The 14,074-nt window shown below is 44.4% G+C and overlaps 1 protein-coding gene across 2 annotated transcripts in view; it reads right to left on the bottom strand.

The window, feature by feature from the left end:
• Positions 1-591: 591 nt before the first annotated feature.
• The window catches only part of LOC138950914 (dipeptidyl peptidase 9-like), a 38,865-nt gene continuing 25,382 nt past the window's right edge, over positions 592-14,074 (bottom strand). For both annotated transcript variants that reach the window (XM_070322618.1, XM_070322619.1), the window contains exons 14-19: positions 9,117-9,228; positions 8,691-8,793; positions 6,300-6,349; positions 5,619-5,761; positions 5,058-5,169; positions 592-4,327 (exon numbers count right to left, since the gene is read on the bottom strand). In XM_070322618.1, the coding sequence (XP_070178719.1) occupies positions 4,235-4,327; positions 5,058-5,169; positions 5,619-5,761; positions 6,300-6,349; positions 8,691-8,793; positions 9,117-9,228 (613 nt within the window). In that variant the 3' untranslated portion in view covers positions 592-4,234. The remainder of the gene's footprint in view (positions 4,328-5,057; positions 5,170-5,618; positions 5,762-6,299; positions 6,350-8,690; positions 8,794-9,116; positions 9,229-14,074) is intronic.

Here is a 14,074-nt window from a genome sequence, read left to right as displayed (position 1 = left end):
TGACCAAGTGGAGGGATGGTATGTGACCAAGTGGAGGGATGGTATGTGACCAAGCGGAGGGATGGTATGTGACCAAGTGGAGGGATGGTATGTGACCAAGTGGAGGGATGGTATGTGACCAAGTGGAGGGATGGTATGTGACCAAGTGGAGGGATGGTATGTGACCAAGTGGAGGGATGGTATGTGACCAAGTGGAGGGATGGTATGTGACCAAGTGGAGGGGTGGTATGTGACCAAGTGGAGGGATGGTATGTGACCAAGTGGAGGGATGGTATGTGACCAAGTGGAGGGATGGTATGTGACCAAGTGGAGGGGTGGTATGTGACCAAGTGGAGGGATGGTATGTGACCAAGTGGAGGGGTGGTATGTGACCAAGTGGAGGGATGGTATGTGACCAAGTGGAGGGGTGGTATGTGACCAAGTGGAGGGATGGTATGTGACCAAGTGGAGGGATGGTATGTGACCAAGTGGAGGGATGGTATGTGACCAAGTGGAGGGATGGTATGTGACCAAGTGGAGGGATGGTATGTGACCAAGTGGAGGGATGGTATGTGACCAAGTGGAGGGATGGTATGTGACCAAGTGGAGGGATGGTATGTGACCAAGTGGAGGGATGGTTTTATCCCATGTAAAAAGCCTGGCCCGATCTGAGATGGTGAGCCAACAAGAAGGAGCCACTGTGCCTTTTAGTGGTACTGAGGCAAAGTGTTAACCGCAAGCAGAAATTATCAACTTTCTGATGATAATGTTCTTTACATCATAAGACCATAGCGCATAAAAAAAATAACACACAATAAAAGAACACTTGTAAAGTTCATCCTAACAATGTACTTATCACAAATGTACAAAGTTTCCGTTTCAGACAATTTTAAACCTATGGGTAAGTATCTTCGTGAAAATACGTCTAAAAACTAAAAATGTAATAAAAACAAATCACTGTAGAAGAGTCAATGACTGAAACACTGAAACGAGACGCCAGCCTCCCATGCGGGAGGTTGAGTGTTTACATTCCGCCTGGTTGGTTAAGGGTGGAGATTTTTCCGATCTGAACTTATGTGCAGACCTGCTAGTGCCTTTGTGTATACACGCAAGCACAAGACCAAGTAAGCACGCGAAAGATCCTGAAATCCATGTCAGAGTTTGTTGGGTTATATAAACACGAAAATTAGCATATGGCTGCCTAAATGGCGGGGTAAAACGGTCATACACGTAAAAACCCCAGCGTGCAAAAAACACGAGTGTATGTTGGAGTTTCAGCCCAAGAACGAAGAAGAAGATGAGAGAGAATGTCTGAAACTAAGAGCATCTCTACTGTAATTCTGGTAAGGAAAAAATAAGCAATTACACAAAATTCCAAACGTACACCATAATTATCATCTAAAAGCTTGTATGAATGGCCGCCAACTCTGATCAAGTTAACATCTCACCTTCAGCAAAACGGGTTGATATACCATTAAATACAATTGTAAACACGCAGATCATACACACAATACTATACCGAGCAACAAAAGAACCCCGAAAAAAAATCGTCATTGTTTGATTGACAAAATCTCCAACAATTATAGAGTTAGAATTATTAAACCACAAAAGTTTGATGAAGGCATGTTTGACCTTGCTTTTGTGTTATTATTTTGATGCTGTGACTGTGTTAACACACGGGACAAGCAGGTTTAACGTGAAACACATAATGCGCGCTCGCAGCACGTGCAAGTGGAGCAGGAGAAATCTGATGTGTGAGACGTGTTCACTAATGAGACCATGGCACGCTTGCTGCCAGTCTCACTTTTGAAACAGCCAGGATGCCAAGATTGACACCCCGTGTGTTGAAACAGTCGCAGCATCAAAATAATCACACAATTAACAGCTAGGTCAAACATGCCTTCATCAAACTTTTGTGGTTTGATAATTCTAACTCAATAATTGTTCGAGATTTTGTCAATGAAACATTGCAGAATTTGTCCGTGTTTCTTTTGTTACTCGGTATATACAGGTACAAAAAAAAACCTCTTTTAAGATCCCCAAAACATACCTGAATACACACACACAAACCTGAAGACACACACACAAACCTGTAAAAGCAGCTTTTATCTTTCTTGTCTCGGGGGACACACACACGAACACATACCTGAATACACACACACAAACCTGAATACACACACACACAAACCTGAATACACACATACTGACTAACCATAGCAGAAATGCGGAGGAAGACCTTTTACTATTAACAATGCTGTTTCACACACATGGTTCTTTCTTTATTTCTTTATTTGGTGTTTAACATCGTTTTCAACCACGAAGGGTTATATCGCGATGGGGAAAGGTGGGATAGAGCCACTTGTCAATTGTTTCTTGTTCACAAAAGCACTCATCAAAAAATTGCTCCAGGGGCTTGCAACGTAGTACAATATATTACATGGGTGCAACCTGGAAAATTCCAAAAACCGGCAAAAGTAGGGGTCCAAGCTTTTTTAGTATTTAAAATGCCAAAAAAAACCTCTCCTGGAACAAAAACATCGGCAGCCGATGAAACCAAAAACCGGCTGCCGGCGTGTAGCCGGCAGAGTTGCACCCTTGATATTACCTTACTGGGAGAAAGCAAGTTTCCAGTACAAAGGACTTAACATTTCTTACATACTGCTTGACTAAAATCTTTACAAACATCGACTATATTCTATACAAGAAACACTCAACAAGGGTAAAAGGAGAAACAGAATCCGTTAGTCGCCTCTTACGACATGCTGGGGAGCATTGGGTAAATTCTTCCCCCTAACCCGCGGGGGGACACACATGGTTTCAAATCATTGTGACACACAAGTAACAAGAAAAGTGACTACCATCCCTCATCTTTTGTCCTCTCCCTTGGGAGATCTTAAAGGGGGTCCACTCTTGTTAATCAACTCCAACACTATTCAAAAAGGACGAGGAACAAACAAAACAGCACAGCACAGAATCCTAACTAATGCTAATATGTACTGCATGTCATTTCACAATGTACAACCCTTGTACTGTCATACAAACAATGCCAAGAAATGCTTGTTAAAAAATAATCACAGATATAGTATTTATGCAAGCGAAACGTAAACCATGCAAAAATATGCATGGGTATGTACACGCACATGCACACGCACACACACACACACAAAAGCAGCAGTATCATGTCACCCTGAGCTGTCTGTCTTTATGCACCAAGCAAAATACCCCCCTCCCCCAATTTCCTCCCAAACGCCATTCTTCCCCAATTTCCATCCTCCCCACAAAAGATTAGCAACACTGCTTGCACCAATTCAAATAAATAGAAGCCCCTAGGCACTGATACACTTTAATAGTCAACTACGTTCAATTTTTAAAAAATTTCTCAGATAAATTACTCATGTCTTTCATCACTAAAATACTAAAAATAAAAAAAATTCCAAACAAAATTTCATTTCTTTCCTTCTTTTGCAAAATCAAAAAAGAAGACACAATGTCTCCCCTGTGTGTGTTTTGTGAGGGGTAAAGGACAGTTCTTAGCTTGAGGATCATCGGCATCCTGCTTAATGTGTTAACACCTAGGACCAAACATAGCCACCCAGGTTATCTATTCTAATCCTCTGCTTAAGAACTGATTCTGAAAACCCCAACAGCCTCATCAGGCTCATCCTCCACTATTTTTAGCCCGGGTAGCTCAGTTGGTAGAGCACTGGACTTGTGATCGTAAGGTCGCAGGTTCGAATCCGGGCCGGGACGGACACGGGTCAACTTAATGTGCAGACCCAGAGACTCCACCGGCACTTATAATGACCTCTTTTTCCATGTCCCACCCCTGTGTCACCACAGTGGCACGTAAAAGACCTCGGTCATTCTGCCATAAGTGCAGATGGCTGATACCACCTAAACACGCATACACTTGTGTATCTCATCTAAAGTCGGGTTAAAACCCGGGAACATGCCCCTAATGGCTTTGCCGTGAGGGCGTAAAACTAGAATTTATCTCTCTCTCTATTTTAGCGATGTCAACTTTGTCCAACTCCAAGCCAGCATTTGTGGCAATAAAACCCGCATCTTAAAACTCAAACCCCCAAACTGAGGTGCAACCATGCCTGATGCTGGTTTCTCAAACTGCTCCTCTTCACACACGGAAAACATCCAACACGCAAAGAGCCACATTTTCCCTCTTTGGTATATCAGTGTTTTGACTGAGGGTGATGAAAGCGAATGGTCAAGGTCACGGGGTTTCAAGGTCGGTGGGAGGTCAGAGGTTATCCTGCAGGAAGCTGAGAACGAGTGTCTTGTAATGTTCGTTGGACTCGGGGCTGCGGATGCCGTGCCTTTCGTTGGGGTACACCTGTAACAGAAGAGCAAAAGGCATGATAGAAACCAAGACATTTGCACAGTAAAACTCCTCTCTCCGTTGCATTTCATTTCATTTACTCTATTATCTCAATGCTGGGAAATTCAAAAAGTTGCTTCCTCCCAGTGGAAAGCTAGCAACAACAAGTCGCGCTACCCAGGTGTGTGCGTGTTTAGGTGTAAATAACCACATGCACTTATGGCAGAATGACAGAGGTCTTTAACATGCCACTGTGGTGGATAGGGGGTGGGACATGGATACCGTGTCTGAGTCTGCACATAAATTTGACCCGTGTCTGTCCCTGACTGCATTCAAACCAGCAACCTTTGGATCACAAGTCCAGTGATCTGCCCCCTGAGCTACCCAGCCCCCAAAACAAAAAAGAAACTGACCACACTGAATAAGTTTTCATCAAGACTAGTAAGTCATGTCTGTCGACTGAAACAGCAAAACATCCAAACAGTCAACCTAATTTGCATCAAACATATACAACAGACAGATGGAAACAAAACTGACCTGCAGTCAGTGAAGTTTGCATGCCTTGACCAACGCAGTGACCAGCTGACTGGTGTGGTCGGGTGAAAGGGGTGAGGGGGAGAAAAGCAGAGCGTACTGACCTGCAGTCTGTGAGGTTTGTATGCCTTGACCAGCGCTGTGACCAGCTGACTGGTGTGGTGGGGGTGAGAGGGGAGGGGGAGAGGGGAGAAAAGCAGAGCGTACTGACCTGCAGTCTGTGAGGTTTGCAGGCCTTGACCAACGCAGTGACCAGCTGACTGGTGTGGTGGAAGTGGACGTTCTCGTCAATCAGCCCATGGACGATCAGCAGGCGGTTCTCCCTGAAAGCATTCATAATTAATGTGTCATTAAAAGTACATTACTCCTCCTCGTGTAAACAATCACATTCCCCACTACAGATCTATTCAGGTTTTTACAATGGGAAAAAAGCCAGTGTTCCATGTCACATAAAATCCAATGAATTGTATCTCCTGATGCCAAAATTCACATAAAAAACAGCTACTAGGTTTAAAAAAAAAAAAAAAAAAAATCTTATCCAGAAGGTACGTGTATAAACACTACGGTATTCGTACAGTGGAACCACCCTTTCATCTTCCTTTCTTACAGTTTCTGTTCACAATCTATTCAAACTGACCTCCATTTCAAGACTGCCTCCTCATTTAAGACATAGTTTCCTCAGATTTGTTTGAAGTCTTAAAAAGGGGGTTCCACTGTTCTACATCCCACAAACAACAAGTCTCCCCTCACACATTCAGGCAGCTGCACTTACTCATCGGGGAAGCTGTGCAGGTAGTGCAGAACGGAGCCCTGCTTGTAGCCGGCGTCGTTATCACAGGGCAGGGCCATGTAGCGTTCTGTGTAACCCGTGTCGTACAGATGCCACGACACCACCGGCGCACCCGCAACTGCCAACTGCCGCGGAGAAAAGAAAGGACACATGTATCAGAACTTTTCCCATTGATTTTGTGTTCGATTTTTACTTTTCTGTTGTTTTCTTTTTCGAAATCTTAGTGTTTGAACACAACTATGAAATAAACTTAGACATGCAGCTTCTCTCTGCCTTCTTTCTCTCTCGCCTCCATTCCTTCTTCGTGCCCACCCCCCCCCCCCCTCCCCCCCCCCTCCCCCCCAGCAGCACTACCAAACACCATCCTTGTGTGAATGTTAACACCATCCCCCTCCCACCCACCCCCCTTTTGGGGTTAAATTATGTATGTATCTTGTATTCTTTTAATTGTATTGTTCCTTCCGAGTTATTGTAAGGGCCGGGACATAATAAAAATAGGCATCATACCTTAGTATAATGCTGATTATTCTTATCATAATTATGTTTGATTTGATTTGATTTGATTGACTTGATTTGATTGACTTGATTTGATTTGATTTGATTGACTTGATTTGATTTGATTTGACTTGATTTGATTTGATTTGATTATCATTTACTGTTTACCTTGAAGACATCAGGCCGCTGTGCCAGACCCATCAGAGCCAAGTAGCCACCTGCAAAACACAAAAATAAAACCATGAAACCAGTAAAAGCAAATGTCTGCTGGCTCTGGCTCTATACACCTCAATCTGTATAAGTAGTGCACACCTGTAGTACAAGGAAACCTGTGAGTTTAGGGTTACGATAGACTCATGCATGGCAAATTTCTTTATCAGGACAGGAAAACGTTTTCATTGCTTCCTGGTTGCACTGTATGTAAAGTCAGCAACTCATCGAAGGTCACAAATCACACCGCACAACTCAGGGCTCCCATACTGTGGGTCCCTGCAAACCATAATTATGCACTAGCCACTGAAAACAAAATACCAGAAGATCACAGAGGGGGGTCCCACGACATACTAAACCTGAAAAAAGCAGGTCCCAGGATTCACCTAATTTCAGTTATTATGCGCACAGTCGGGTCTGTTTTCAGACCGCAGCCACCAAACAAACAACGGGGACCCTCTAAAGTTCTGATGAGGGGGTCACACGACCCCATATACATTAAAGTAGAAGACCCTCCAGATGTAGCATCTACGGAGGTCCCTGACAACTTACAGCTGCAACTTTGCAAAATCAGAAGTTCAATCATTTACCTATCTTCCTAGCCCCAAAAGTGTGCGTTCATGGTAGCAACAGTCAAACCTGTCTATAACACACCCAAGGGACTGACCAAAAGTGGTCATGAGAGACAGGTAGTCGCTGAGGAAAGATGAATTTCTTTCTTTCTTTATTTGGTGTTTAACGTCGTTTTCAACCACAAAGGTTATATCGCGACGGGGAAAGGGGGGGAGATGGGATAGAGCCACTTGTTAATTGTTTCTTGTTCACAAAAGCACTAATCAAACAAGAAGAGCAAACGCTCGATCGAGTCACTTTCGCAGTTCTGAATATTATATGAGGCATCAGATGGACAGGAAGAAATTGCTATTCACAACACAATACAGATGTAAATAATTTGATGTAAAGAATAATCCTATAAAGTTTGAATCAAATCCGATGAATAGTTTCAGAGATATGATATTTCAATTTTTTTCCTTCAAGACATACCTGTGACCTTGAAAAAGGTCAAAGGTCACCAAAGCAGACGTCAAAGTGTAGAGGTCACTGGGAGTCACGTTCACATAAAATCTGAGCCCGGTCACTTTTATAGTTTCCGAGAAAAGCCCAACGTTAAGTTGTGTGTTGCCGAACAGAAAAGGCTAGTTATCTCCCTTGTTTTTCTGATAACGTTCGTAAAAGGCTACAGATGTAAATACTTTGATGTAAAGAATAATCCTACAAAGTTTCAATCACATCCGATGAACTTTGTCAAAGATATAAAATGTCTAATTTTTCCTTTGACGCTGACCTGTGACCTTGAAAAAGGTCAAAGGTCAACGAAACCATCGTTAAAGTGTAGAGGTCATTGGAGGTCACGACTAAACAAAATATGAGCCGGATCGCTTTGATAGTTTCCGAGAAAAGTCCAACGTTAAGGTGGTGTCTACGGACGGCCGGCCGGACGGACGGCCGGCCGGACAGACTAACACTGACCGATTACATAGAGTCACTTTTTCTCAAGTGACTCAAAAATTGCTCCAGGGGCTTGCAACGTAGTACAATGTATGACCTTACTGGGAGAATGCAAGTTTCCAGTACAAAGGACTTAACATTTCTTACATACTGCTTGACTAAAATCTTTACAAACATTGACTATATTCTATACAAGAAACACTTAACAAGGGTAAAAGGAGAAACAGAATCCGTTAGTCGCCTCTTACGACATGCTGGGGAGCATCGGGTAAATTCTTCCTTTTAACCCGTGGGGGGTGAAAGATGAATTACATAGAAGTAAATCTTGTCTGGGATCTTTGAGAGTGGTCGTTGATGGCAGGTGGTTGCTTTTAAGAGGTAGTCACACGAGCTGGATTGACTGTACCACTGTACGAAAGACTGAACAACAATGACGACGGGCACAGTGGCGTAGTCGATAAGACATCAGCCTCCTAATCGGAAGGTCGTGAGTTCAAATCCCGGCCGCGGCTGGCTGGTGGGTTAAGGGCGGAGATTTTCCCCATCTCCCAGGTCAACTTATGTGCAGACCTGCTAATGCCTTAACCCCCTTCATGTGTCCATGCAAACACAAGACCAAGTGAGCACGGAAAAGATCCTAAAATCCATGTCAGAGTTCGGTGGGTTATAGAAACACACAAAAAACCAGCATGCTTCCTTCGAAATTGGCGTATGCTGCCTGAATGGCGGGGTTAAAACGGTCATACACGTACAAATCCACTCGTGCAAAAACATGAGTGAACGTGGGAGTTTCAGCCCATGAACAAAGAAGAAGAAGAGAATAACAAAAACGCAGCCTACCATAGGACCAGCCATGGATGGCGACGCGGGCCGGGTCGATGAAGTCCATGTTGGTGGCCAGCCACTGCAGTCCCTCCACCTGGTCCTCCATCTCTACCGTGCCCTGCAACAGTCACGCTGGTCTTCTACACGTTAACATTCACTCAGGGCTTTCTGGTCATGCACGATCCCCCCACCCACCTTGCCCTTCCCCCATTTGACTTTTTATTTTATTTAATTTTACTCTGTAAGCTTATCAGCTTGCCCTGATACTTCACTGGAACTGCAGGCAACACGGTCTCTATCATTTCCCTCTCTTCCTTTCATTACTTTGTATCTCTAACTCTTGTAACTCCAACTTTCAACATGGAGACTTTACACTTACTACATATAAGTTTTTTCTTAAAACAGCAGCCACATCAGTCTCTCCAAGCGTTGTGCACTCACCAGCCTGTTCTTGATGCAGCCTTCAAACTCCAGGCCACGGTTACACGACCCTCTCCCATCCACCATCACCACAGCATACCCGTGGGCTGCCAGCGTGTGTAGTCGTAAGAACCTGACGTCAACACTCAAATGTTTCACAAATGTTCTGCCTGCTTGGCTTATGACGAATACAATGAGTTCAGTAATCCCTTGTGATTAGGCCAAAAAGAAAAATATGTCTGTTTCCGGTAACCCAACCGACCCTATTTTTAAGCGCCGACCCTACAGTTTTTTTTCGCTTTTCGCACACACAAAAAACACACAAAAACAAACAAACAAAACAATGAAGTCAAGTATACTTTATTTAGTTTCAATATATCTAGGTCAAAAACATGTGCTAAATAATTGTAAGTAAACTAAGGAAGCGTTTAAAAAAAAAAAAAAAAAACGTAAAAAAAACCATTAACAAAACGTAACAAAAAGTTTAAAAAAAAATGTTTTAAACAATTTTCAACAAATAAAAAATAAAAAATACCACCGACCGACCCTATTTTTTTCGGCGATGTTACCGGAAACAGACATATTTTTCTTTTTGGCCTTACAAAATTTTAATTCATTTCCCAGAATGACACTCGAAACAATGACAAAATGTACAGAAATTCTCATCCTCCACTGACCAGGCAGTTGATTTTTGGTATGTGTCCGAGAGGAGGGATCATCTAATTCCATGTAAAAGCCTGGACACATCTGAGATATATCATGTATAACCAATCATCAGCAGGGATGTAATCTATACATACAGATTCAATCTCACTTAAGGGGATGTGCGGGGGTGATTTTTGAGCTTTTGGGCAGATTTGGGCATTTAGACATTTTGACTGTTTGGAAAACTGTGGTCATTTTTCTTTCAATTTCTGCCGTTGATGTTGCATATACATGTTTTTTTTGTGCAATAAAAATAAATTCAATACACCAACCCTCGCCTGATTGCGTTCATTTGTCTTGAACTTGCCTTATTATTGCCGATTTTCAACACCTTGATCAGCAAATTTGAGCAGACGACAGGGCGAACACTGCATGACGTTGCTTGCTACATAGCCTCCCCTGTTTGCATGTGACCGTTGTTTCGTTATTTTCCGGACTACTTCGGCTCTAACGGAACATTTTCAATGTAGGTCAATCTACGCCAACTTCCTTATACGGAGAGTATGACGTATGATGTGATCTTGATTCGTTCAACCGGGGTCACGTGGTACAACAATGGCGCTTGTTTACAAGCAGTGAAAGCACACGCTCCTGTGCAAAAATGGTTCGCACCAAGCCATCAACAACCAGAGGAGCCCCAAAATCTACGAAAAAGAGGACAGATCAAGTGAAGAATCAATGGAAGGCGAAGAAATCAGCGCAATCAGCTTCTGTGCTGGCTGACGTGGCAGAATTAGTGCCGGTTTTGGGGTCGTCTGCTAGTGCTCGCGTCGATTCCTTCGACTGAAAACATTCTCGGCACGAAGACAAGAAGTGAGTTCAAAAAAGAATCGTATGAGAGGTTTGTGTCCGGTGGAGTTGACACTAAGTCATCTGCTGCTACTGAAACCCTGGTAAAAACCCAGAGGGGTGTTGTAGACTTTGCCGAAGTAGACAGTATGGTTGCAAGTCTGTGCTGTCCACAGTGTAAAAACAAGTGCTTGTCTCTTTGCACAGACTCCAGACCAACAAGTGGCTTGGCAGTATTTGCCCAGGTGAACTGTTCTTCGTGCGAAGAGCCTGTGTATGAACAGTATCTTGCGACAAAATTTAAGGCCAAGACAAAAGTGTTCGACATGAACAGACAGGCAGTGTATTCCTCACTTGCTTGTGGACTGGGAGCCACCACATTCAGAAATTTCTGTGAAAACATGGATGTAGCTGGACTTCACCACAAGACCTTTCATAGTCATACTCATGCCAGCCAACTATTCACACAACTGGAGAAATTCCGGAAGCATGTGTTCAGTGACACTGTTGCATATGTTCGAGAAGTTCATGCAAGATACTGTGGCACTACTCTTGGTGTCGACGACACCCTGAACATTATTGTGAGCTATGATGGCACCTGGCTTACTGGTGGACACTCTTCGCACATTGGAGTTGGGTGTGTTGTGGACTTACTTACTGGACTCTGTGTTGATGCCCATGTCATGTGTACCTACTGCCAGGTGTGGAGTCTACGGGGCAGAAGCTGTTTCAGGAAAAGCCAGAGGAGTATGCGGCCTGGCTCGTGGACCACTTGGACAAGTGTGAGGTGAACTATAAAGGTAAATTATATCTGTTTGCACAGACATATTTGAATAGAGTTTATTTCAAATTTAAGCAACTTACTCAAATAATATATAGCAAATTACAAGTAAATGTAATAGTGATGAGTGGATATTATTTTCCATGCATTCCAGTGAAACTGAAAACCAAAACCAAAGGCATGGATGATGGATTAAAAAAAAAAGCGTCATAAAGACAGATCATCAATTTATGATAATAATAATGAAAGTTGTAACACATGCGTAAAAATCCAATTTGTATCTTGAATAGTTCAGGGCATGGGGGAGTGCATGTGTGTGATGAAAATAATAAGAAAACACACACAGATAGATAGACAGACAGAGAGAGAGAGAGAGAGAGAGAGAGAGAGAGAGAGAGAGAGAGAGAGAGAGAGAGAGAGAGAGAGAGAGAGCTGTATCTACAGCATCAAGAGAGATTCACAAGTCTTCAGAATCAACGGGCTTCCCAGAACTGAGGGAGCTAGAATAGTGGTCAGGGGATGGCAAATAGTACATGTATGTGTGGCACAATACAAGTGTATTTAAAAACGTTCAAATGGTATAAATTAATGCATTATGCTTAACGTTTACAATCTAACAATGTTCAGTGCACCTATACCTGCTGCTAGAAATTTAATATTCAGTAATTTGGTAATTCCATGTTTATTTCATTTTTTTTCCGCATTAATTATAATCGAAAATTTTATTGTAAATTTTCATTTAATAAATATACCTACCCGAATCACATGTAGCAGTTGACTCAGTCTAAAGTGCTAGGTCTGAAAAGGCTACCCGTCTAAGGGGAGCAACCCCAACTAAAAAAGTGTAAACGTAGCTATGGTAATGACGACGCACCCAGGGAGTTACCTCCCCTCCTGCGTACTACGTCACTACTGCTACTGACCACGTGACCCCTATCATTCGACTCGAAGAATAAATTCTCCCAATCATAAGCGGGGTAGGTGGGAGGGACTACGATATGTGATTCGGGTAGGTATATTTATTAAATTTTCGATTAAATTACATATTCCTACTCCGAATCACATGTAGCAGATTGAAACAACAAGGCGGTGGGAAAGAAAAAGATCAAACTCACTCTCAAATCCTTGTCAAGAGCTGACCTCCTGCCACCATGGCAGGCAAAGCTCTAGATCCATCCTGGCGAAGAGCCGAGATGTCACGCAGGTAAAAATTCATGAAGACATCCTCGGAACGCCAGTATGCGGTGTGGAGCACCTCCTCCAGTCTTCTTGATCGTAACACGGCCAAGGAGGAGGCCCAAGCTCGCGTCTCGTGAGCCCGAGCTGATTCCAGAGGAAGGACAGGCTGTGTCCCCCCTTCATTGCGGCGGCTCCACTCGTAAGCATGCTTAATGAGCGCCGACACCCACCGGGCCAGAGTCGTCTTAGTAATATCCTTATGTCTCTCCGTATTGAGAGAAATAAACAAAAGCTTTTGAGCTGCGGATCTAAGAGACTGAGCACGGGCAAGGTAGATGCGAAGGGCTCTAACAGGGCAATTTACTAAGTCTGGATCATTCGGAGCCAGAATAGTGGACAAAGGCCTGACATGAACCAAAGGAGAAGCTCGCTCGGGAGCCTGGTTTTTCGCAAGAAACTCAGGTCGAAACCGCAAAGTAACGGACCCATCTGATTCAAAGGAAATGTCGTCCGAATTACCGGAAAGAGCGTGGATCTCACTGCCCCTTCGTGCCGATGCTAGCAGCAAAAGGAAAAGGGACTTGCGTGTAAGATTCGCAAAACTGGCATCTCTGAGAGGTTCAAAATCCGCTGAACGCAGAAACTCCATGACCAATAAGAGATCCCACTTAGGAACGGGCGTACGAGACTTGACGTCAGCAAGGGAAGCGCCCTTGATGACTCCAGCGATCACGCCACTAACATCAATAGAGCGACCTATCTGGCGTAGGGTCGCCGAGATGGCCGATCTTCTTACTTTCAACGAGGCAGCAGAAGCTCCCTGAGAGGACATGAAAGCAAGATGGTTCGCCACATGCATCGTGCGGGGCGCCGTAGCATCCAGCCGATGCTCGTGACACCAGGTAACCCAGGCCCTCCAATGTGACTCATAGACGGACGAGGTAGATGCTCTGTGCGAGCGTCCTACCAGGTCCATGGTCAGATCTGATGCCCCTTTGCGCCTCAGAGAAGACCGCACAACCTCCACGCGTGAAGATTCAGCATCTGAGGCTCTGCGTGGAGGCTGCCGGTGTGAGGCTGTACCAGTTCTCCTCGCGTGAGAGCGAGAGGAATGGGAGGGCCCTGGGCGAGTCTCAGCAGGTCCGGGAACCACGGCTGAGACGGCCAAAGAGGAGCGATCAGCAGGAGGGACGGGCCCTCCTGCTCCGCCTTCCTGAGAACTCGTGTGAGTAACTGGAATGGCGGGAACGCGTAAGCCTCCAGGCCTGACCAGGAAATGTCCATCGCGTTCGTCTCCCACGCCTCGGGATCCGGGAATGGTGAGACGAACACTGGTAGTCTCTTCGAGAACCTGGTGGCAAAAAGGTCCACCTGAGGTTTCTGCACAAGAGACCAGAGACGATCCAGCGCTCCGTGAGTGATGGTCCACTCTGTTTGAAGCACTCTGTCGGAGCGGCTGAGCGCGTCCGCCAGAGTGTTCAAGCTTCCGGGCAGGTACCTGGCCGAAAGCCTGATTTGGTGCTCT

The sequence above is a fragment of the Littorina saxatilis genome, linkage group LG16, assembly GCF_037325665.1.
Source record: "Littorina saxatilis isolate snail1 linkage group LG16, US_GU_Lsax_2.0, whole genome shotgun sequence".
In the NCBI taxonomy this organism is placed as follows: Eukaryota; Metazoa; Mollusca; class Gastropoda; order Littorinimorpha; family Littorinidae; genus Littorina; species Littorina saxatilis.
This window is presented reverse-complemented; position numbering and strand designations above follow the sequence as displayed.